This window comes from Leuresthes tenuis, unplaced genomic scaffold, assembly GCF_036924035.1.
Source record: "Leuresthes tenuis unplaced genomic scaffold, fLeuTen1.0.hap1 SCAF_14, whole genome shotgun sequence".
Lineage (NCBI taxonomy): Eukaryota > Metazoa > Chordata > Actinopteri > Atheriniformes > Atherinopsidae > Leuresthes > Leuresthes tenuis.
Genome location: NW_027325368.1, coordinates 7,454,983 through 7,481,894, shown reverse-complemented (window position 1 = coordinate 7,481,894; position 26,912 = coordinate 7,454,983). Strand labels below are relative to the sequence as shown.

Here is a 26,912-nt window from a genome sequence, read left to right as displayed (position 1 = left end):
TTGCCTGATTTGTTTCTTAAGCCTCCCTAATTGCTCTTAAATAATGTTGCACTGTACATCTGCTTTTAAGAGATCACATCTACGCTGACTGTTCCAAATCTCGATGGTATCCCATCCTACAGATAGTGTAAGCCTTTTTTTCTATTCCACAAAGACATCCTTGGATTTGGTGGAGCTTGAGTTGACTTACACTTCTGCTCTATTGTTTTTCCCTACAGGAAACATTTCAAACAGACCATGGAGGCTTTTAAATGCAGTTTCCTTTCTTTTGCAGTCTTGTATTTCAAAAGACTGAGCAGCTGCTCAGTTCTCCACACACAATCAGTGTGCACCGCGCTGGCAGCAGAGACAATATAACTTAAAGCCACTGCATCACAGATGGAATTGTTTGATCTTAAACCCTCTTCAGAATGGACTCCATGTCCTGTGTTTTTCTTGCTCCTACTCCAAAAACGGCAGATGGAATTGAATACGCTCTGCTTCTCGCTGAGGCCCTCCACTCCTGTCACTATGGTTTCCCAATGCTAATAAAGATCAGTGTCTGTTTTCTGTCACACCTGACTCATTGAGAAGAAACCGGTGACAGGGCAATATTGGAGCAGCCATCTCTAAAGAGACGGAGAGAGTTGAGGCTGAAGAGCCGGGCAGGATTATCTAAATTTGTCGCACATGTCGTTCGAGCCAAGAAGAGCGTCTGTGTTCACCAGTGAGTGCATAAACATAGACTTGTCTTTTAGAAGTGGAGCAGCAGTGACATTAGTCCTGTGTGGCAGCCTGCTAAATTTAATGATTTTCACACAAATGCACACACCGTTCGGAGACATTGTCTGACAGGTTGTCCAATTTCCATGGAAACTCTGGGTTTCCAGCTGCTTCGCCTGTCATAGAGTGTTTGTAAAGTCAGTGATTACCAGGGATGACAACAGTAATTGTTGCAGATTTTGTTCTTCTCCACGAAATCTTTAAACGTGCGCACAACAAAATTTCCAGTGATTCTCTTCTGTTTATTTTATATATACAGTATATTGATTGGGTGAACATAATCTTTTGAATCAGAACTGAGTCTTGTTGTATGAACAGTTATTTTGTCTATGTTACTTATGACGGTCTTGTTGAATGAGTGCAAACAGATCAGAGTAAAACCAACAAAACAACTCATTTAAAAGTAGTTCAATCATTTTTTAGAGAAATCTTTTTCGGTCTTATAAAGGGGACATGACTGATGTTTATCAAATAAAATGAAATGTCGAAGTTTTCCAAGCTGGGCCCGTCTGTTGTCCAACATGGTTACAGGAAACCCTCTCATAAAGTCACAAACTAATTTTCTGTAAGCAGATGGTGGAACGGGACTTGTACTCAGGTGCGTTGCTATCAAAGTTAACTGCCATAATATTGTGACTTGTATCCTTGATGCTTTGAGCCCAGCTATATAACATGCTCTGTATTTGCACATTAGGCTGCACATAAAACACAATAAAAGGCTAGAAAATTAAGGAAAATGTACATGGAATATATATGGAAAAAAATGGTGGATTTAAACTATTAAATAAACGTTAGATAGACGCTTAAGCTTCAAAAGATTTGTTTAATTAAATTCTTGTCTTGCACTTACAAACCCTTGCCAGTACTACTTCTAGTGTTCCTGGGCAAATGATGCATCTGTGTATGATTATTCTCTATATTCAGCTGATGTTGGTTCAAATGTCTAGTTTTGTTAAATGTATGTCCCCTGGGCAACTCTTTTCCTCGTCTCCTCTACTCAGAATGCAAGAAAAAGTGACTAAGATTTAGGTGAGTCTGAGTTACGTATGTGCATCATAAATAGAAAAAAATTAATCAAACTATAAATGGAACTCAATTTGTGTGATTCACCATTGCGACAGATAAATAAAGAGGCTCCATTTTAATCCAGTAAAGGTATAAATGAATGTTTCTCAATGTGGAGCACTGTGCTTATTTAACAAAAAGATGGAACAGAGGCAGAGTCAAAGCTGCTCCCCGTTAAAAATCATGATGGAATCATAATTTATTTTAATGTATTTTCTAACACGTATTTAGCTGTAAGGCAGCAAGACAAAATCCCAATGAATAACTGAGGATGAAAAATAGGCTCAAACAGATGAGACACAATGCACTTATAGACCTGAAATCACAGTTATGATGATTCTGGGGCTCTGCAGCTGAAAAAAGGAGTCTCGGTTCTCAGTTTAATGATTAGAGCAGCCAATACTCGGTAGTCGAAAGCTTCACTCAGACATGTTCTAACACCTCTTTGATGAAGGATTGATCATAAAATCAGTTGTATGAAAGTACTCTTAGAACAGCAGTCTTCTAACATCTGCTGATTTCTAACCAGGATAGTAATATTTCAAAAGATTTAAACTTTTGCACATTGCTTACAAGCGCTTTGATACAGACTATAGATAACGAAAAGAAACGGTGTGTCAGACAGCCTCTTCAGGCTCGGCTGGAGGGGATGAGCCAGAGAGAAACTCTAAGTTTATTGACAAAAACCTGCCGACAAGCAGTTCAGGTTCACAGAGTCAGTTACAAGTCAAGTGACCTCTTTTTCTGGAGCTGGAAAGCCAGAGTTTCCCTCACCTCAGGGTTAACAACTCTCAGAGCTCTCACAAAAGAGACGAAAAGGACCGTTTGAGCTTGAAAGGGAGAAATTCAGCAATAACCATAATGCCTTGCAATTGGTCAGACTTGGTTTTGGCCTCCAAACGGAAGCACAATGTGTGACCTAAAAAAAGGGTAACTAAGGGATACAGGCAGATCTCAGCACTGACAGCATAGCGAGAATAACCCCATGTGGACATGCATTTCTAATAACAAAGATAGAAAGCCTGTTGAAAGTCACTTTTACAGCTTAATGACCATAGACTCGTAAACTCTAATTACAATAAGGAATGATTGCTAAGCCTAATAAAGGGCCTTTTCCTTTTCTGACTTTTTATTTTCAAAAAGACCACATAGAATATTTCTAAGTTGTCAGCTACTTCTCCTGATCTATGCACTGCACCTCTCCTGAGCTGTAATAACTGAGCAGATCCAATGTGGTTTCCATGTTTTAAAAAAAACTTTATTTCTGGGTTAATTTAAACTGTTTTCTTGTGCTAAAACCCTTTTCCTGTTAAGACCTTGATTTTGTATTTAAGGAATTCTGTGCTGCAGTTACTGACATCTTGTGATAAAGTTGGAGATGGCGACCATCTCAAATGCCATTCACTGTCCAGCAACATACTGCATCTGCATCGCTTGGCTAAATGACCTGTTCAGGTGAAAACTGAACAGGTCATTTCATTTGCAGTTGGGCATCCGGGTGATGCATCCTGTCTCAAACTTGCTTAACCTCCTCATGTTTTCACTTCTTTGACAAAGTCAACCATTTCAAACTTGTCACAAAAAAAAGCATTTATAACCACTGGATTCTCCACGTTCTTCCTCTATGGTGTTCTGTGAATGGCACTCTTCTTCTACCCTGCTTTTATGGTTGTAATATGGTTATTCTCTTGTGGAGAAGGACTTGCAGAGCAAAAAGATGCAATATAAAAACAACATTTTACTATTTAATGATTTAGCTTTTGTTACAACATCAATGAATCACTTGTTGGTGTCAGTTTAAATATTCTTTTATTAAATGTTCTTTGTTATTTTCTGGTTTCATATCCATATATTTCCATGTTCACACTGTTGTTTGAACAAATTGAAGAATTTGTTCAAATTTTTGTTCAATTTGTTGCATCTTGTAGTCCTCACATCTTCTGCAGAACATCAGTTTAGTTTCCTCTAGAAAGCCCTTGATTAAAAGCCTTGACTATTTTCTCTTTCCTTTACTATGCAGTTCAGTTACCACTTCAGGGAAATTGGGCACAGCCATTCACAGCTGGGTCAATATATCTCGAAAATAAAAACACATTTTTTCTACACTAAAATGTCAGGAGCAATCTTAGCTAGGCTGCGGCTGTTTACGATTCATGAGAGACAGCCATGTCCTTGTATCTGATGAGGAAGTGCACCGTGAAAGATGCTCTCATGGTGTGAGCACCTCTGACCAACAACTGTGCTTTCATTAGTCACATTCTAAGGGTAAGGGCAGGATCAATAGGGACCGGGATAGCCTTTTTGTAATGTTAATATACAATATAGCTGTCAAGAAGATTTATACATTAAAAAACATGTGGCAGCCTAAGTGGGAAAAACACAAAGCCAACTTGGAAGTGAGAAAAAAAACTGCAGTTCTTCAAATGGCCACTGGGTGGTGGCTTAAATAATGAGTCAACCCCCCCAAGACTTACTGTTAAAATCAAAGTATTCATATCTCCAACATATTTTCAGTCTAGTAAATGCAATGAGAACATTGTACCAGAGGTGGAATATGATTAAACTTGGAAGTGATAAACGTTTTTCATTCCAGCGTGAATCTGAAGCTTTGATGTAGGTATGCAGCCTCAGACTGCTTTTAATTTTGTTGTACTGGGTACAGGGATGACTAATTGTTCTAAACTGTTATAATTGTAAAGTTTTGTTTCATAATTCATATGATTGCACAGCCCCAATTCCAAAAAAAGTTGGTTCAAGGTGTAAAATGTCAGTAAAACCAGAATGCAATGATTTGCAGATCTCATGAACAATATAATGTAGAAAATATATCAAATGTAAGTAAGTAAGTAAGATGCTTTACTATTTCATAGAAAACTTGAGCTCATCTTGAATTTGATGGCAGTAACACATTTAAAAAATTGGGACAGGGTAACATAAAGGCTGGAAGATTAGGTCGTACTAAAGAGCAACAGCTGGAGGAACATGTTATAACTAATTAGGTTAATTGGCAACAGATTAGTAACATGATTGGGTATAAAAAGAGCACCTTAGAGAGGCAAAGTCTCTTTGAAGTTAAGCTGGAGAGAGGTAAAATTTAGAAGACTTTGAAGAAAGAAAGTACATTCATCAAAAGATTCAGAGACTCTGGAAACATTTCTGCATGCAAGGGACACAGAGGAAAATTAACATTGGATGCCTGTGATCTTCAGAACAGACGGAAATCACTGCATCGGCTCAGGAACACTTCCAGAGACCATTATCTGTGAACACAGATCATTGTGCCATCCAGAAAATGCAGCTTAAAGCTATCTCTCTAAGCCTTATCATGCATAAGAGAAGCCACATGTGAACATGATCCAGAAACGCTGCCGTCTTCTCTGGACCAAAGCTCACTTAAAATGGACTGAGGCAAAGTGGAAAACTGTTCTGCGGTCAGACTAATTGTGGATGTCGAGTCCATTTCTATTAGTGCTAAGTTTAAAAGCCTGCTTCTCTGATAGTATGGGGGTGCATTAGTGCCTATGGAACTGGCAACTTCCACGTCTGGAAGGACAGCATCAATGCTAAAAGGTACATACAGGTTTAAGAGCAACATATGCTCCCATTCAGATGACGTTTATTTTCAGGGTAGACCTTGCATATTTCAGCAAGACTATGCTAAGTCATATACATCTATTACAACAGCATGGCTTCATAGTAGAAGAGTCCAGGTGCTGGACTGACCTGCCTGCTTTCCAGATGTTTGCATACTGTTGTTAAAAGGAGAGGAGATGCTACTTGGAGGTAAACATGACCCTGTTTCTTTTTTCATCCACATTTACTCAGCATCCTAATTTTTTGGGGAATTGAGGTTGTATTATATGAAGACTTTAAAAAATGCTTTTTCTTTTGCAGGGCTGCTTTGAGTGACAGGTGAGTTAACCTGCTTGGTGCCCTTAGGTTCTCACTCATTTACCCCTTGCATGTTGCTTCTGGCGGTAAAAATACCCAAGATGACAATAGCTAAAAACTCAGTTCATGGACTCAAAACAGCACTGATGCCAAAGCTATATCCATTTTTAAATCAGTCTGTGAATATGAACAAAAAGCAAAAAACACAGTTTCATTTGAGTGCTCAACTGCATCAGCTTGAAAGTCGATGATTTTAGCAAAAACTTCTTCGATCCTAAATCAATTAGTTATCTTTAACTAAAGTTAATCCATTTAGCCATTTATGTCACATTTCTGGGTCGTGTTAATTTAAGTAATTATATTAATAGGAATTGTGAAAAATGCTGTTGGGTTTTACTGCAAAAAAAAAAGGTTTTCTGTCATGCTTTTCTAACATTTTGGAGAAGTTATTAAAGAACATTCTGCTTTGTATTAAAAACTTGGAAGAAGTGTAGAGACCACATTAAGGGAAAAATGATTGATGAAAATAATATTCATCTGCCTTTGAATTGCTATATTCGTGAAAAAGAGCAATTGTTCCTCAGTCTTACTTGTATATTCAACATTGCAATGAGCCATTAATCATCCAATGCAGATTAAAGACATTTTATCGATCAAGGTGAAGGCTCTACAGCCTAATAATTGAGGTGTGTCCCTCTGCTGTACTTGATTTTCCTTTGTTATCTTGATCTATGTGCCTCACCTTTGGGCAAAAAGGCAGTTCAGTACCATTAAAAAGCCCCAAAAAATGCTCCAGCACTCAGTTATGAACACGGTGAAGGATCTATTCGTAGCTCTCAGGAGTAATGAGGGGGCCTTGTAGCTCTGCCTGTCTTCCATTATTATTTCAGCATGACACAGCCTGATGGAAAGAGCAAGATTGAAAGGTAAAAATGTCAGCTGCCGTCAGTCTGGGGTGAAAGTTAGTCACTGGCTTCCCATCTTCCTCACAAACCAACATTTTCTCTTCTTGTCGTTGATGTGAACAAACACCGGGTAATAATCTTATTTCCACGGTCACATTTTTTTACTCAGTTATTATTGCATGTAAACACTAATGGATGCAAAACCACTGATAACAAGTATTTTATTCATTGGATTGTTAATGATCCAAAGCAGATTAATGTTGGTGCTGAAAAGACGACAGAAAATGATTCAGCAACACTGGTGATGTGTCCCTGGACAGATATATTCTAATGATCCTAATAAGACAATATTCCGATTGTGTTTACATGAGTTGCATATAGGATATTCCATTCATATTCCCATTTACATTCTACAGGGCAGAGTAATGACTCATGCTCATACTCATTACGTCCTATTATACAATTCCTATGTTTGCACCCAACCAAAGTCTTAATTACATCCATACCCTTTAGCTTTAGCCTATTTGAGTTTCTCCCCCACCCCAAAAGTGTGTCTTTTTTTTTACCACAGCCTTCCTGCTCTGCACTGAATTCTGTTGGCAGATCTCTTGATAGAAACAAGCAACCAGATCTATGAAAACAGGTCTGTAACAATCATCCGCTTTATCCTAGAGTCGCTCATATTAAGCTGACCTGGCAACTCTGAAGACCAGCACAGCGCTGTTAAGCAGCAGTCTAAAAGCTCCAGTAGGACGCAAAATTTCAGCTATCCATGTCTACATAATATGAGACTCTTCTCAAAATCTGACTTTATTCCAGTTAAGGGGATCAGAAAAGCAGTTTAACATGGCAGTGTCTCATTCAGAGTAAGGTCTTAATCAGGTTCATATCAGAATATTGCTGTGCATGTAAATGTAGCCATTGTTGGAAGTTATTGTTTTGGGAATTGAATTGAACTGAATTTGGGAACGATGATTGTATACTTGTTGAAACAAAAAGATTGATATCACTCATATTTGTACTGTAACTTCTTCTCTCCAGCAATAAAGCAACACTAGAGAAGTTTGTGAAACTTAAATCTATGTGTTATGCACATTCCTGGGTCTGAAACGATCCTAGAGTGCTTGGGGGCTGGAATACTGCAGTTGATGACTTTGGTTTCCACCCCCCACAGCTTCTTGCCTTATGGTCACTTGACATTTGTGTGGGCTTTTGATGTCTTCTTTGTGGCCTCTTCAACATGACAACAAATTCATGTGCATGGCTGTACATGTGCAGGGCTCACAAAGAGATTTGTCTATATGACAGTGGTGTTACATCCCACAACTGTAGGGGGAGCTAAAGAGCAAAGAATTGCCAAATTCTCTAGTGTTACTTTAAAAGACCACCAAAGCTATCAATCATAGCTTTTTTTTTTTTTGTTTTTTATCTGTGTGACATTTCACTACAATGTATCAAGGTTCTGCCATGGAATATGTTTATAGATATTTCCAAGAATGTCCTGAAGTCAAGAGACAGTGAAGCAAATGGTCTTTCACATTTCAGCTTTGAGTTGGTGCTAATCTGCTTCAGACATGGTAGAAAAGGGAATAATTATATTTTCCAAAATGTCGACCTACATAAGTTATTTATGAATGAAGAATCTCAAAACGTTCCCACTAGTTACCTAATATATGTTCAATTTTGGGCTATTGTTTTCCACAGCAAACAGTCTGAAAACATCCCCTCCTCACATTTTACAAACCAAACAGTCAGTAGCTGCTTATCATGATTACATTTAGTGAAAAAAAATCACAAATATTCAAGTACTTAACACTTTGCAATTCACACAAATTGGCCACAGCCATTCCCAGATGGGTCAACATCTGTGGAAAATAAAAACACATCTTTGCTACATTAAAAAGTGAGCAGCTCTCCGAGCCAGGCTGCAGCTCTTTACAATGTATGAGAGGCAATCATGTAGTGTGAAACATCCGTCACGGTGTAAGCATGTATGTATCCGGCCCACAGCATCTGTGCTCTCATTAGTCATGTTACACTGAAGCAGACGGAATCGATACAGACTCAGCACCAGCCTGTACTCTTAAAATAACTTTGTGTCTCCTCACTTTTTCCTTACTGGCACCTGGTTTTTATTCATGGAGACAGAGTAAAGTGGGGGAATCCACATGTAGCCCATAAAACACAGACCAGAGCGAGAATAACAGATTGCATACTTATCAGTTAAGCAAAAAAAAAAAACATATATATACCCAGTATTCTTCAAAACAGTGTCATTCTCTGCAAGGTGATTCAGGCTCACAGAAGCAGCAGCAGATGAATATAGTAGGATGGATGCTGCTGCTGCACCCTGGCTCTCGATCTTCATCTCCCACTTTTCTTGTGTGACATGGCTGTGCTTTTACATGGAAATCCAGCTTGTAGTTAAATAAATCGCACTATTAACTGCTGACAGGAGCTAACAAAGCCTTATGATATACACCTACGGCACGGAAAGAAGTGCATACACAAGATAAAACCTTACAGTGACTGTTACACACCTGTCAGTCCTCCAGGATGTGCTGCAAAAGGTGCAAAATTTGAATTGGAACAGCTCATAATGCACACATATGAAAGGCAGTATGAATTAAAGTCAGGAAAGTGATTTATTTAACTGCTTTAAAAGGAATTGGATCTTTCTTGCGTGAGACAGGGGGTCTCCAGAATCTCTTCCAACTCGAACCAAACAATTTTTGAAAACTGCTGAAAAATTTGGTGTCTGAAGTGATAATTCACTTTTTCAAACAGCCCAATTCAACTCAAGGAACATCATTATTTGCATTCAGCCTCCACCATCTCCATAGCTACATTGGTAGATTTCAGACATTTTAATAGTATGTTTCTCCATGAATTCCATGTCCATCCTTAATGGAGAGACCTAACTGTTGTATCCTCTGGGATCTCTCTTATATACAAACACATAGTCACTCATATATGCACAAAGACCGGCAGGGTTCCACAGTAATACACTGCATGCATGCGTTTAGTGTGTGATGATCTTGTCTTCGTGTATAACTCACTTAACAAGGTTTTCAAAAAAGTCTTAACTGGTTCCCCTTATTTGACAAACTATTGTCCAACAGGATCAAGACTCAGAGCTCATCTGTGGTGCTTTTTCTTTGTCATATTTCATCATGTGTTTTCAGGCTCTAGTTGCCCCTCAGGGTAAATGTTCCCCATCCTCAGTCCTTCTGACAACAATCACTAAGGCGATCTGTTTATCCCAACACCAGTCACGTCTTCTGGGGAGCCGCAGGGGCTGTCCCCTGCAGTGACTGGTTGGCTGGGAGAGGCGGCGGGCTCCAGTCCGGCTGATAGAAGTGGATGTCAAACGTCCGTGCCCAGTTGGCGAACACCCGCTTCTCCGTGATGAAGCGATGGTGGCTGCCGCGCCTCCCGCGCTCGTGTGAAATGTACATGGCGCACTCATCTGGTCCACGTGGCTCATAGTAGTGGTAGGGAACGGACTGGTGCTGAGGCTCCCTGAAACAATGGAAGTAGACAAAGACAGTTGACATTTAAAAGCACTTTAATGAGTCACTTGAGTCTTGTGTGAAACCACTGAGTATTTTTCTTTCAAGGTGAAGGAGACTGATCTACTCTCATTAACCTGATATTTGCAGGGCCTGCACAGATAAATTAAACTAGTTTAATTATTTCAAGTGGTATCTTTTTCACATAATGAAAAAGCTAAATAAAAGAAAAACATTTTCAAAACCTGTAGTTTTCTTTAAGCACAAATAATTAAATATGTTGGTGCATGGTTTGAATTCAGTGCAGTTCTTGAAGCACAGTTTCATACAGATGTACCTTAAATGGCTTCAATTTCTTACAAGGTTAAAAGAAAGAGGCAGAAGAGATATAAACTCGGAGGAGTATTCCATATATCAAGAAGCCAAAATAAGCAGACTTCTAGATGTGAGGCTCCTGGGGAAAATATTACAGCTTCCACTCACTCAGGTTTCAGAAATTCCACAACACTGTGGACTCTGAATGCTCTGAGGCGTTGGATGCAGATGAGATTGAGAAAACATTTCTGCACAAGGGAATTGTCAGCTTGAAATAACAAACTCTAAAACACATTATAGTGTAAAACATCCCTTTATGCCAGAGCACTCAGCCTGCAGTCTGTTTCTTAGATTGGAAAAGTTGGTCTTAATGATGCTAATGTTTCACCCTCATTAATAATTCCTCCGTTTTACATTAGAATTAAACGTAGATCCAATATTTGCGCATTTGACATTTTCAGAACAGGTCCTAGAATTTTGTTTAACAGTTCTTTAGGCACATTTCTCCTAACTTGTCACATCTTTCTGAAATATTCATGAAACATTTCATCATTTCCTGACTTTAGCATTTTTAGCAGCATCAGTCATGTCCATGTAGTCATTAACCAACGTATATTAGTCATTGTCTCATTATATTTATATTCCCAAATCTGTCTTAAAATGAGTCTACAGGCATTTGTTGGCATTTGGCCAGTCCACATACCTCAAAACTGGAATTGTTCATGTTTTGACTGCAAGAAATTCTAAGTGTGAGCTTGTAAAGTGATCGTACTGTCAAGAGAATAATATTTATATCTCATAAAATGCTTTACTAGCCAGTGAGGACAAGTGTTTGTGTGTACTATAGCGGAAGCCCACTATACAGGTAGGGTCCAACATGTTTTGTGGGGACCAAATTATGTTTAAAGGGATTTTTGAGGGTCAAAATTGGTTTTATGGTTAAGATTAGAAAAGTAGGTTTAGGTTAGGGTTAGGCATTCAGTAGTGTTGGTTAAGGTGGGAGAATGCTTTAGCCCAATAATGAGTCATCACAAAGAAAGAAAAACAAGTTTGTGTGTGTATGTGTGAAGCAAAGAAACATTTGGTCTCAGGTTTATAATTTTCCTTCAAAATCAGATGCTTGCTTTGTCAGTACTCTTCCATTTCAAATATAAATTCAAGCGCATCACTCGAAACATTCCAAATCACATTTTCTCAAAGATTTGACAAACAATTAGCCTCCACAGCTTTCTTCTGCTTTTTCAGAACACATGACTGATGTGCCTTTTGTGTCTTTGTTTTTGTGCAGATGTCTTGTAAAACAGCCTTGACTTAGTAAAAACCTTCGGTGAAAAGTGGTAGAGCTGTAATTGTTCAGTGATGTACAGTTCACAACCAGCATCTGATGGGAGCAGATTTCATATCACTCCTCAGCCTCTGTGTACACGCTGGCAGTAGAAATAGAAAATTGGAGGAAAAATATACCTCATCGTTATAGTGCAGCATTTCAAAGAAATACAAAAGTTAACTTTGATATTTGTGGCCACAAATGGGAAATTAAACATTCCAAAAACACAATTTTTGTCCATTAAAAAAGAGAGCAGGAAGGTACTTTAAAAACAGAAAATCAACATTAGCATAGAGCAGCGATTTAACATCAAAGTACAATTCCTTTGTATTTCAAGACAAGGCACAATGAATTAATGCAAGCATGTCTCTATTATTGCTTTGGATACATCATTTATATTCATTAGTTATTTATCAATGCTCTGGCTTTATAAATATATATGCTTCATGTCAACGGGGCATATGTGACGTGACATTTGAAAACCATGGATTTTATATCCTCAGATCTTCCAATCGAATCTAAAGTTGTCATGAGAGCTAAAAGGATTGCAAAGTGCCGGCCAGTGATTTCTTTAAGAACTGAAACCCGCATTTCCTCTTTATCATCGCCAAGGCTGAATTTGCCTGTAGACCCAAATACAAAAGAATCCTTAAATCAATCAGAGACAGGGTCAAGGATATACTGAACATTACACAGTTTGTTCTTTTTCATTGAGAAATCTAATAAGATTTGCTCCTTGTTCAATAAAATCCCCCAATTAAAGTGCTAGCTGAGACGAATGAGACGTGAGCTGTAAATCAAACCATTAAATTCTGCTAACGAGGCTGGTTGCCAGGAGCTCAACAGAGTCAGAAATCGCTCGGTATCCCATAGTTTCTCCCACATGGGACCACCATCCTGAACTTGGAGTTTCTCTGGTATATTCACTGTGTTTCTCATTAGAGATTTTCTGAATCTCAGCACAGCAAATCCACCAGAAAAATGTCTTAAATACACATTTGGCTTCAAAGGGCAAAGCATTTTTCTACACCTGTCTGAAGCATTTTTAATTCAATATGGGAGCTGCTCCTTTCTGTGACTAGTGGTGCATTTGGAGAGTGTTTATTTGCAACTGTATTGATCATTATTTTTAAGAAGTCTTAATTATAAGGAGAATATGCAGAAACACTTTGATTTCTGCATTTTGGAATGAGATTTTTATATACCTTCAGATAAACTGCTGAATGCTCATTTATGGGTGTGATTTGGCTGAATTAATGGTTTAACAAGTCTCTCTCTAAACACTTTTTGAGCCCTTTCACTGCTGTGCAAATGTCTTGAGCCAACTCTCAACTCTTTATGACACAAGAAGTGGACTGAAAATCAGTGGCAACAGGTCTTATGGAGGGATGAATCCTCCCCAGAGCCCGGACCTCAAAATTATTGAAGCAGTGTGGGATCATCTGACAGAGAACGGATCAAAAGGCAGCCAATATCCAAAGAAGAGCTTTGGGATGTCCTTCAAGAAGCCTGGAGAACTATTCCTGAAGACTCCTTAAAGAAATGACAGAAAGCTTGTCTAAGAGGGTTCAGGCTGTGTTGGAGAATAAAGGAGCTTATACTGACCAAATACTGACTTTCAAGTAAGACTCATATACTGTATTCACATTTACATTTGCACATGATTCACTAAATCGGTGAACCTATTTCAAAGGCTCAAGGCTTGCACAGCGCTGTAACAGTTTTGCTTAATTTAATATTGTGCAGTCTGTAACTGTCCAAATTAACCCTGTATCTCCCCTTTAGATATTTTGGATGACATTTTTCTCACAATCTGCTCTGAGCGTCAACAACTGCTATCATTGCATTTCATGTATTTAACTCTAGTGAATATCCTGGGAGCATCTTTACAGATTTATGACTGTTACACTTCTTGATAATCTCGATTACAGATTGTTGAAGCAGGGATCTCAAGATCCTTTGGAGATTACCTGGAGATTAGCATTTGGCATTTGTTTTGTTTGACAGCTCTTTTGCCTACAAGAAACTGGAAATAGTCAGCCCTTTTTATTCAGCGAAGGCATGATTCATTAGTGAAGATCATATGAACACTGAATATTAAGCAGACATGGTACTAGATGAAAACTTCGATTGTTGTTTGATATCTGCTGACAATTAATCAAATTGTTTCAAATGCTGTAATTTTGGCAGATATTCTAAATCCATTTCTTAAAATTACTGACCAGGACTGTATTTTCTTTGCAGCTGCTTTGAAATCCACATTGCTGTTGTAGCCTGATAGCAGAAACAGAAAATATATTTTATGTATTTGAGCATACTGCCCTGATGGGATGAGCACAGACAGCCTTGCATGAGATAAAGATGACCTCATACCACCTTATCCTTCCAGCAAATCTTAAAATGATTTGAAAGAGGAATCACACGTGTAAAACACAGCTTGCCTTTGAGCTGCACACATGGCATCATGCATTGTGTAAGTGTGGTCTGGTTTATGGGTGGATGCTCACAAATCTGCATTTCCATACTGAATAATCCATAATATATAAAGGACAAAAAAGAAAGTTGTATTTCATACGCAGCACAAAAATGCAGCTTTCCACTGCCTGAATTTAGAATGCACAACCTCAACAGCTAATAATCCATTGTGTGTCTGTCAATTGGTGGTTAGTTGTATGTATGCCAGACTGCACTGAATGAAATATTGAAAAGTGTGTTGTGGGAATGCTGAATGGTGCTGAAAGCAAATGAAATATTACAGTCCAAAAGGTTTGACAAGGCCAGGGGAAACAAAGGAGGGCTCAGTGGTAGAGCGTTAAACCAAATGAGCTGAACCTCCCTGATAATGTGACTCTACCCTGTAGACCCGTTCAAGAAGAGAATATATAAAAATCATTATTCTAACACTGATTTTCACAGACTGTATTTGGAAGGAGGTCAATGTAAATCAGTGGCTAAAACAGGAGAGGGACAGCTGTGTCTTTTCCTTCAACATTCGGAATTTACTGAATTATTTGTACTAATATGCACACAATTTAAGTATTCCACAAACATCTCCTACGCTGAAACTTTATCACCAGCTTGCTGAATATATTTAGTTTTAATCTCTCTTATCAGGAGCTTGTGCGGCTGGGAATTTTGAAGTGACTGCATATACAGCTCTGCCTTAAAAATCTCTTAGAGATGGTGCTTGTCAGTTTGGCTGATTGTCATTTACATTCAGCTCCACATTCTCACCTGCAGAAGTCAGGGGCCACCATGCCGTACACATTGATCCTGTCGCAGAGCTCCAGGGCGATGGTCATAGTGAACCAGCCAGTGCTCAGCCAGGAGTTTGATATCCTCCTGCAAAGGGAAGGAGGGAGAAAATTGGCACTTACATGGGTTTAATGCATGGAAGATGAGGAGGATAAAAAAAACTTGTTAAAATTTGATTAAGAGGGATAGATAATATGAAAAATGTCATATTGACATTTTACATTTGAATAAATATTTATCTTAATCCACAGGTTGGTTTTCCTGACTGCAAGATCATTTAGGTCCTCTCACAGCCTCATTAAATCACAGATCCATCCACATATCGATTGATACAAATGAACCCTGTCAAGTAATCAAACTGTTAATCAGAAGGTGGCCTTGGTCTGCATGTGCTGCTGATAGTTGGAAAGACATCCCTTCAGCTGCAGAGCTGTCTGCCTGCTTTAAGACGGCAAAGAAATGTGCATTAATCATACTTTCAGAGATGTGCAGTAATGAAAAAAATATGAAATCATATTTACATTGCATTAGGAAAAATCTTTACATCCAGTTGTCAGTCAGTGCAAGCTCTTTTGCAGGATTGCTGTCAGATTAAACATCCCAGCCCGACTTTACACACTTTATTTGAAGAATTTGAATAGATTTAATGAGCTGTAGAGTCATGAAACTTTCACCACTTCCAAAGGGCAATGGAACCTTGATTCAAGGCTTTTTCACAGCCTTGACATCATTTGGCTGAAGATCCTCAATGCAGCAAAAGCATTTGTTTTCTTCTTAGTTACCAAAATTATTAACCTTGTATTAACAAACTTTTCATAGCTTCCTTCTGCTACTTGCGACATTGATGTTGTTTATGAATGATAAAAAATCAAATCCGTTTACCTGTAGTGGGGTAGCAAAGGAACGTTTTGGCTGATGAAGGGACACTATTAAGGAAAAGTATGAGAATAACTATGCAAAACTTAAAGAATATGCTAAAACATCAGTGTGAAAGCATTATCACAGCAATAGCTTAGTATTCAGTGCATAGCCATCTGCAAGTAGGTTGGAGCATCAGGGAGCTGAAAACAAGGTTTTCCACTAAATTTATCAGAACGCAACTTCTACATCTAGTAGCTCCCATACATTGCATATTCTTTTCAACATTATTGTAGGCACTTTTGGCCTGAATGAGTAAGCAACCCATGGAGTCATGGAGTTTGGAGGAGTACAGTCTCTGTATACTTTGCTTTACTGTATTTTTCACCTCTTCCAAATGTTAAAAAAAAACTAGTTTACATCTAGTTATTTCAATGTTCAAATTAAAAAAGACCTGTAAAAGTAGCTGGATGGAATCTGGTTTTACAATAGAGTAGTGACACGAAACTTCCAACCAAACCTTTCTGGTTCACTGGCCTGTAGCCACAGCTCTAACCCCTTCCAAGCACAGTAGTGCAAATGAGTTTTGTAGCTATCATCCAAAACCCTTCAGGAACAATCAGAAATGCAGCAAACCAGCTTATGAATATTTTAATGAAATCATGCATCACAACTGTTCTTGTTCCCATATTGTCAGTATGAAGATATTGAACTATGCACTGATGTAACAGGGTTATGGTCCTTCAGCTGCATCAGACACAGCTGCACATTCTGTGCCTCCAGCTCAACAGCTGATCTTCATCACGACAGCGATCGCAACAGGTGACGAGTGGATGTGTTTATGCATCAGTATCTGATGTACTTTTTTACCCTTTTAAAAATCAGAAAGTGACCTGTCCAGGTTGTACCCTGCCTCTTGTCCGATGACAGCTGGGATAGGCTCCAGCCCCCCCGCGACCCGACCGACGGATTAAGTGGGTTTAGAAAATGGGTGGATGGAAAATCCGAAAGTAATGCATGACCTAATGACCAGTAACTAATTATTAATAAATATTAAAGTTCGTGACCACCTAATAAATTAGGGGAAAGATTTTTTTTAAATAGAGCATAATAAGATGCCGAAAGCCTTATGACAACAAAAGAGACATAAATCAGCCACAGAGATCAACCTGGAAGAGACACAAAATCACCACAAAATGAGATGAAAGATGATCAGAAACACATGTGAAACAGTTCCGTGGCTAATTAACCAAGACACAATAAACAACCACAGAAAAATTTAAAACAATCACTAAAAAAAGACACATAATTACCACAAAAGCATAGGATGTAATGAATTAACCACAAAGAGTGGCAAAGTTATCAAAGTGACAACAAATTAAATAGAATAAAGAAACCAGATGAGCCTTAAGTAACAACAGGAGCTGTGAAACAACCTCAGAGACACAAAAATTTAAATTAGACAGAAAATACTACAAATAGATGCAGCACAATGCAATGTCAAGCAACGTAAATAAATCCTGCTCGAACAGGCACAAATGACCAGAGGGGACACAAAACTACAGTGATGTAAAATGATGCAAACATCTGCAACATACACAGTGACGTGCAAAAGATAGAGACACAAACAACAACTAGCAGTACGGCTGTTTGGTTTGAGGTGACTTTTCGATTTCAGTGACGGTGCCTTGCTCCTCTTTGAAGGGCTGGTGGATATTTTAGAAGGTCTGTGCACACTGCGTGGGGGCATGTTGTTTCATAATCCACCAAGACTCTGGCTGGGGATGATTCATTCTGCTGTGCACGACCAACGGAAATTTGGCCCCGATCATGTTTTGAGTGTGGGGATACACATACCTTCAGCAAATTTCCAGCCAACCCCACAACCACTGATTCATTTCACTCAATATCACAAATGTCATCCTCATGGTGGTGCTGGAAAAATAAGTCAAAGTATCATCACATCGATTGGAACACATCATCTGGGAAATCTGAAGTCATTAAGTCTTGTACATTTCATCTTCTTGGTGCAAACACATTTTTTTATGAATCATGATTGTATTCTATGTCTGTTTCTTCCTCAGGAAAAGTAAGGATACTTTTAGAATGATGGCACTGAGGTGAAGTGAGGTTGCAGAGGTTTAAAATGTTTCTCAGGAGCAGGTTGACAAGGTGCTTTCCTTATCTCCCGGCCTGACTCATCACCCTGCTGCTTCTCAAAGGTTGTTACAGCTTTTGTTCCCACAAACACCAGCTGCTGCGGGAGCGGAGGCTTAAACATGGAAAGGAAAAGAGAAACTAAGTCTGGGCCCGATAAGAAAAGTCTTGACAAGAACAACCAGGCAGGCATCTCGAAGCTGCTCGCCTGCTGTTGATGAGGATGACACTTTTGAAATTGAAGATTTACTTGAATGTTTAAAAAGGTGTTCAGGCAATCTTTCAAAGAAATAACTGTGTAGGAGGATACATGTCAGGCAAAAATCCCAAAATAAAAGGCCTGTTTAGATCTTTAATTTATAACATTTCTCCTGTTAGGGGATGGCGGAGTGGAATAATGTATTTCTGGGAAGCTGTGAGGGAGCAAGGAAAGATTTCCTGACTCTTCAAAGGAGTTGAACAGACATTAAAGACGTTAAAGGCCTCTAACTGAGCAGCAGTCCAAACTTACACAATCCTGGATACAACTGCTAAAATAAAACTGTGGCATTGTCAAGAACATGCCAAACCATCCAACACCTCCTTCATCGCCTTTGTTTTTATGGTGATATGTAAAAGTGAGGTAAATCAGATTAATAGATTAATTTTACAGTAGAGTATTTTATAATATGCATATAAACAATAGTGTCAGTAACTATAGGGACATTATCTGTCATATATGCATGCATCCATATCAAACATAAACTTCTTAATAGACACCTGATATTTAAACAATGTAAATTAGTTATTATCAAAATGAATCAAAAGATAATGAGTAGAACTATATATACTATAAATACTGTTGCTAAATAAATGTGGTTTGGAAATCAGGTAATCCTGCTGGTTAGATCACTAATGAATGTTTCCCGGTTTTCTTTTAAGTGAGGCTGATGTATTTTCAATGAATACATGATCTATCAGGAGACCATCAGGCACCTTCTTCATGTTCTTTATTTTATGGTGACATGTACAAGTGTATGCACCAACCATGACGTAGTAAACAGAGTTAAAAACATCAAATTTAGCATACTTTGGCTACTGATGTGATTGGGAGGGCAAGATTATTACACTGGAAGTTTGTCATCATGAACACTGCTTCTTAAAAGAGTTGATGCAGTTCTAACTTGTTTGTTGTGTGTTGTTTTGAGCAAATTAAAACATATTAAAATATGTAAACTATGTTCAGTTAGGGGACAAAAGCCAAAGTAATCACCGAAAAAATAAATGACAGAATTCATGATTAGACTAATTAGTTTGCTAGCATAGCATACTAACCAGCTAAATGCTGTCAGATCATGCCAATAATCTAAATAATTAAAGACAACCCACAGATTAACAGCAGAGGTTGTATGAATTCTGTAAAGATGAACATGTTATTCTGTATGAATGTTGTACATGTGCAAGGTCCAACCTTTTGTTACATGTGTTGCTCCCTTGAAATCCAAGATTAGGTAATATATTTTAAAAAGAAAGTGTGAAATTTTTCACTTTTAACATTTGATATTTGCAACTCACTGCATTCCTTGTTTAATTGCATTTTACACAGTGTTTCAACCTTTGTATAAGAATTTACACCCAGCTTTCTGTTCTCTTCCTACAAATCAAGCAAAATCATCTTTTCTCCACTATGAGAGGTGTCATCTTGTTGTCAAGGGGGCCAGGTAGATATTAGATTAACAAACAAGCTAGACAACATACACATGAGACTTGTAACCTTAACTTGACGGTGAGAGAAAGTATCAAGGAAACTTGAGATTAAATCAAGTCAAATCAAATTGGAGCCATTAGAGCCTATCATATGTTGTGCATTGGTGTGCTGCACAAACAATCAGATCCCCTGAATAAACCAGCCTGGACTGGCTGAGTGAGTGACAGGGTAATACAAACAATGATGCACTTATTAGCTTTAACTTTCATCTATATCAGGGTATACATAATGGAAGCAACAACGACGACTCAAAGTGTTGCTATCGTAGCCAAAACACACACTTCTCATTTTCATTTAATTATGACATCAGTCAGGTTGTCTGGAACATGTTGATTTGTTGTGATAGATAAACACAGGATAGGTTTATGTAAGAGCACCACCGTCCCCCAAACACACATACACACTCTTTTTTTGTAAATTAGAAACTTCAAAGCACAGTATTTTGTCATAAAGCAATCTGTGGTGGGGGGGTCTTAGTCAAGCGGCATGCGTCTAATCTCACTGTAGAAGTCTTCCTCATCTCCTTGTTTATGAACATGCTGATGAATAATGCAATGTGAAATGTCAAGCTCTTAGCTTCAATGACTGTCTTTTAAAACAGGACTGGAGGCAAGCAGTGAGTGGGATGTCAGACTGCCTGTGCTGGTCCTAATGTTTACACAGTCTACGACTGTTAATGTGGCAAAACTGCCCATTTCGTGGGGAGTGTAATTGTTTATCGATCGTTTAAGGTAAAAATTTTATTCCCACTAAAATAAGCACAAACTGAAATTATCATTATTATTATCACACAGTTTAGGTCCAATAGAGAAGATGACAGCTTCTTTGTTAAGAGCACAGCTTTAATAAGACACTAACAAGAACAAAGACATATTTATCTTTTTTTATAATAAGCAGGTATTTTGCCTTTTGGGTTTTTTGTGAATAGATGATATGGTCACATGGCTGCAGGGAGATGATGGTTCATGAAGACACAGTAAATTGAAATTAGCACAAGCCGATATGTCTGTTTAACACCTTTAATATTCACTTCAATGTAAAAAAAACAACAATTTTCAATTTTTTTTATTTTACATGAAGCATATAAAGTGTGTAAGGTTTATTCTCGACAAGTACAACCTAAGTACCTGCAGTGATTACAGGTGTTTCTGGGCTGATTGCTAATTTGAGCTCCTTCACTTTATATAGATCAATCGACACGTGACAGATCAGTGTTGTGCTAATTCAACAGATGTAAAAACAGCAGCATTAATAAAGCCAGAGTTGTTTTTTTTTTACACACATAGTCTTTCTTCCAGATTCTGTTGATTATACTGAATGTCTTTTTTGACATTCCTGCTCTACAAACACCAATCTTTCCTTTCTGCTTCATTCCAGTTGTAGTTTTTATATTTTTGTTCTTGAAATGGTTGAGCACCTTCCTTTCCTGTTGTTGTTTCTTCCTGCTAACTCCTACCAGGGTTACCTTTAATTAAGAAAAATATATAAGCATTAACTTTTATATGTGATCCCCAAAGATCTTTAACTGTGTGATTTTCACTCCACCTTCTTCTCTGTTTATGTGGAATGTAGCCTTTACTGGCACTGACAACAATACAGCCTAGTTTGTATGTACCAAACCAATGGAATGACATACACTAACTGGCCACTGTATAGGTAGCAAGTGTCTCCAACACTTGCTAGTAAAAGCAGGTGTTGGAGACATTTGGTCCATATTGACGTGATAGCATCACACAGTTGCTGCAGATTTGTCGGCTGCACATCTATGATGCCAATCTCCTGTTCCACTGCATCATACAGTCAGATTTCATTACATGTGATTACAAACTAGAGTTCAGTATATCCACGTCACACTATGTGACTTGCAATGAACCAGAATCTCACTGCAGACCTTAAAGTGAGCAGTGAGGGAGAGATGTCGTCGAAACTGAAAAAATGAAAATATAAAACAGACTGCATGCCTATTTTTCCCTGCACACCAGAAGTGCACCTACACAGGTGACTCTTCTTCATATGATCTGCCATTTTAAAGTGTGTGGGCACACTTGGACTGTAGTTAGTTTCCATTCAAAAGCAAATGCACAAATTTTAAATTCAACTTAAAAACATCAGCAAAAGAAAGCAATGTTTCCATCCACCGCTGAAGCACATTAACTGGTATTAATTCTTTACTTTGGTTGCATCGAGCTGAGTTAATGAAGACGTAAAGCCGTGTTTTTTTTGTAAATTTTAGTAATTAAATGAGCTTCAGTCCAGTCAAGCCCAGAAATCAATGAAAAACAATGTAGAAAACATGGTGAAAGAAGATCAGTCTCCTGACCATCTGCTGCCATGTTTTACAGCCACAATTTCCACTGCTTTCTGTATCGCTTTCTATTACTGAAAACCGAACATGTGCACATAAGAAGGAAACAGATTCTGTTATTTTTTTCTTTTTACAAATGACTCCTTCATCATTTTTCATTATAGTTTAAGGAAACCACAGTTAATCTATGTGTCCCAGTCCTTGATTGCTCACCATCAGCCTGAGCAGAAGCCTTCTCAAAGAAAATCACTAAAAACATGTGGATGTGTACGTGGCTGTTAAAGGTTGGTAAGTGTGTCCTATTAAGTGGGCCTACTAAGCCTTTCAGGTGGCTGGCCCTGTTTCAAAGTGGAGGAGAGGGAGGGGTCTTATCTTTTTGTGTTTTTGGTAACTGATTGGGAACCACTGTACATTTTATTCCAGCAAACTACACCACAGCTCACTTTGGCTTGGTCCAGTAGAAACCCAAGTCGGACTGTAAGCAAAAGTACACTGGGAGCATAAAATGCTAGCAGGAAAATAGATATGTTTCAAAAGCCAATTTGCCTTTAATCACCAGTTGAAGCACAAAGGATGCAGAGGGACACCTGTTTCCCAGCGCTGTTCTGCCAGTATTATTAAAATGAGTGACTGTGGCATCATCCCACACCATCCTAATTATCTTTACCGAAATGGCATAACCCATAATTACAATTACAAGCTTGCAGGGGCGCCAGTGGCACTGTTTATTATCCAGAAACTATTAGTGCTACTTTCACAGAGAAAAAGAATAATTTTGTAAATGAGTTAAAATATTGCTTTTTTATAGAGGTACATCACATTACACATGCAAATAGACTCTCTATAAAATGATCTCACATATTAGAAGGCTTTGCATGAATATTCTAAGGTTTATTTATTTTCTATACAGAGCAACTGACCCAAATAAGCTTTGGGGATGTTAAAGCCTAATAATACAAGGGATGCAAAAGAGAAAATAACAGTGAACTTGCTACTTGCTCACTGCAAACATTTTCAAGAATTGCAGGCGTTTAAGCCATTCGCCAAATCCTCAGCTTGGCATTTTCTTTCTCTGGCATCTGTCTAAAGCCAAAGTCAGATTCAGTCTTCACTGACACCCCAGACAAAGGCTCAGATAAAGAGAGGGACATATGAATACCATGTGTGTGTGTGTGTGTGTGTGTGTGTGTGCGTGTATGTGTGTGTATGGTTGGGTTTTTGTTCAGCATTAATAGCCACAGGACTGAGAACTGAGCTTGGACTGAGGAAAGAGGTCCTTTAATGCTTTTCAACTTTAAACAAAGTGAAATCCAGAGCACCGTTTGCTGAGCCACGAGGACATCACACACAAGAGATGGACTAACTTTTCTTTTTCTGACTTGCATTAGTTTTTCACCCCTTCAACAAAACTTTCACAACAGCATGAAAAAAACATCTAGACTTTCTGTTGACACCTTTCAAGTCTAAACTTCAAGAACAATACGGAGACATGAATTCCCACAGCCAACATTTAACTGGTATGAACTGTGTTTCCAAACGCTCGTACGGCAGAAAAGTGAGATAACGCTGCCTAGTTTACTTTCAAGGGTAAAAAAGACTTCAGATCATGTTTCAAAAATCTTAATCAGCATATAGTTAGTATCAAATATAAGTATTGAAGTGGATTAAGACAGGTCACAGATCTCAACAAGTTGCAGATCTTGTAAAGTACTTACCGTAGGTGGAGTGAATGATGGCAACAGAATTATAAAACTTCCAGTGTGTAACATTTGTTGTCTTTGAGCAGAAATGCAACTTAACATTCAAAGCTATGTTTTCCTTAGTTTGAACTGATTTGAAAATAAGTTATTTCTTTACAACAAGCAGTTTGTATTCAAAAACACGACCGGCTTTGAACACGTGCTTCAGAGTGTATTTGTTTTCATTTATTCACAGACAACTGAGTTGGTAAATGGGTTGGTGTTTTCAGTTGGTTGTAATCTCCAGCTTTGCCACACGATGTCACTAAATCCTACAACCCAAGGGTGCAAATCACTGAAGATGACTTGTCGTACACAATTTAGTTGTAAATTGCAGTCAGGTTTATTTAATGTGGTTGAAATGTTTGTGAGCAACTTTAAGACGCGATGAAGCTTCTACCTTATTACGATAAAGGTCAAATGCAGCTGTTTTTTTCACATAACTCAATGGTACTTGTTCATGGAAATCTTAATTTCTATGTGTCACTTTAAGTACACCCATTTTAAGTTTCTACAGGCTTTATATAACGTAAGTATATCTTTTGAACAGAAATATGTTTTTAAGAAAAAATATGTGGCCATGGATCTGCTTTATGAGTATGAGACCTTACTTTCTTATGATGTTAAAAAACACATATTGTGTGTTTAATCTCCAGGAGGAGACTGACCTCAGGGTGTTCTGTTGTATTCATAACAGAATAATTGATTTCTACCAGAAAAAGAAGGGCAATGTTTAGAGACAGCTTAAAAACTCAGAAGTTTGGAGGCACAGGAGAAAATATTCCATAAAACTATCTCTTTTTTATTCTTTTAGATTTTTAAAAATCCCCAGATTTATCACATCCTAAGGGGTCTGAAATTAAAATGAGATGCATCACTTCTGTTTAATGTCTGGAGTAAATATATCTGAAGTGAAAATAACTGTTGCTTTAAGAATCTAAAGCAGTGAAAGATTTTCAGTTTCAGTAAAACAACCCAAAACACATGGTCAGGAATCAAATTTTGTCCGATTAAAAATACTCAGTTTACATCATAAAAATCTCAAAACTCAGCAAATTCTTAAATTTTTCGAGTTGGTTGTTTTCTGAAAAACTTAAAGCTGTCCCCCAAAACATTTAATTTCTCAACCAGAGAAAAGAAACTAAAAATATGAAACAAAAAACGTTGCCTTCTTATTTATCAATGTATTTTAGGTAAAAGTTTGAGTGTCTTTAAAACATTGATGCAATGTGTTTGTTGGTCCAGGCTCAAAATGTTAAAGCATGAGGTCATTATGGGTTAAGCTAACCCATATTCTGTCCCATGATAAATTCATGGCAAACAAGAAAATATTGATAACCAATATGTTGATGAAATAGTTTTGGTGCTACTAAAATAAATAGTCTACATAGGCTGTCATAGGTATTATTGTCAGATTATAAATTCCTCTCTCCGTACATTTATTATGAATGTTTCTGATTCAGTGACAAACTCACCTGTCCTTGCCAGTCTCTTTCTTGAAGAGTTCATCAAACTGCAGCATCTTCTGCCAGGAGATGATGTGGACTTTGAGTGTGGGCAGCACCTGGTTCATCAGCCTCAGATTGTTGTACACCAGTCCCTTCCCATCGCGCCTCATGTAATTGCTGGGGCCCCAGAAGATGAACACCGTGTCCTGGGTTACGTTTAGCAGCTCGTGGCGACTGCGCAGGACCCGCTGCATGCTGGAGTGAGCAATGACGCGCAGGGAGGTGCGGCGGCCAACATCATAGGCGTAACCCCTGGCAGTTGGAGCGTCATTCATGCGGATGACACACTCTGCCTGGTCGATCTCTTTACCCCGGCCGCCTCCGATGAGGTGGCCTGAGCTGGTCACCAGGGCACAGGTGTGGCAGTGCATCCTGAGAGGCTGATTGAAGGAAGCAGGGGGAAAAAAACAATGAAGTAAATTGAGAAAAACATAATAAAAACTGCCTGAAAATGTAATGCATCTGCAGAGCAGCGGAAGAGCTTTACTGTTGGTTTTCCCCCATATTTATTTGTTTAAAACTCCGTAAGTTAAAAATGCTCTGACGTTCTGTTTAGCCCAGGTTTAAACATGAATATGCAAAGCAGACAATAAAAGCACACTTTGGGGAACTTCGACATAAAGCTTCACTGTGCGTTTGAGGCAGAAAATGCTTTGTTGACAAACAGGTAGCAACAGAGCCTCCAGGGTATATGTAGCTTGTCAAATTGCTTTGTGAGTAGTAGAAGCCCGAGGGTCTTACAAAGGATTCACCTTAAATCTTACTCCCACTCACACACAACAGAGGAATGTGTGTTTACCTCCTAAACCACCATTCTATTGAATGAAACTCACATGGAATGCTTATTTGAATACAAACCCATGGAGTATTTAACAAAGAATACATTTGTAGCAAGAAACTTTAAGAGGCATGCGTACCACTAACATAAGAATAGAATACAGATGATAATTACCATATGTAACTATATAGATATTTGTTTTACTGATAGTTTAAGACACAGCAAGACAATTTTTTTTCGTGTAAAAACAGGTAGTTAGATGTAGCACATTTGCAGAACCAACCTTCATGTACAGCACCTACAGTAATAGTATATATATGTATATATATATACATATATATACCTGTTTCTTGACAGATCCTGTTGATCTTGAAATTATAATACAGCGTAACTGCCTGTTCTTCTTCACACTGTGACTTTGATCCACTTTCACTGTGTGTTTATATAGCTCTAGAAAACTTTTTTCTTATATATTATAATATATATATATTATATATAATAATATATAATATATAATAATATAATATATTATATATATATATATATATAATACAATCATGGATAACTCCATAAAAGCCCCTTTTTGAAGCTGGATTTGAACACGAATGCAGGACTCGGGAAGCAGGCAAATGAAAAAAAACTAATGAGTCTAAAACTTACAAAAGAATAAAACTTATAAGAACACACAGAAGATGCCGCACAGGCAGGGGGGCCAATGGCAAAAAAATACTTCATAAATCCAGAATGCATCAAACCTAAATGCAGGACAAAAGCGCTGTGAGCAAAGA

At 38.1% G+C, this 26,912-nt stretch overlaps 1 protein-coding gene across 1 annotated transcript in view; it reads right to left on the bottom strand.

The window, feature by feature from the left end:
* Nucleotides 1-6,843: 6,843 nt before the first annotated feature.
* The window catches only part of st6galnac5a (ST6 (alpha-N-acetyl-neuraminyl-2,3-beta-galactosyl-1,3)-N-acetylgalactosaminide alpha-2,6-sialyltransferase 5a), a 55,023-nt gene continuing 34,954 nt past the window's right edge, over nucleotides 6,844-26,912 (bottom strand). The window contains exons 3-5 of the mRNA XM_072363925.1: nucleotides 25,314-25,726; nucleotides 15,012-15,119; nucleotides 6,844-10,145 (exon numbers count right to left, since the gene is read on the bottom strand). Coding sequence (XP_072220026.1) covers nucleotides 9,896-10,145; nucleotides 15,012-15,119; nucleotides 25,314-25,726 — 771 coding nt within the window. The 3' untranslated portion in view covers nucleotides 6,844-9,895. The remainder of the gene's footprint in view (nucleotides 10,146-15,011; nucleotides 15,120-25,313; nucleotides 25,727-26,912) is intronic.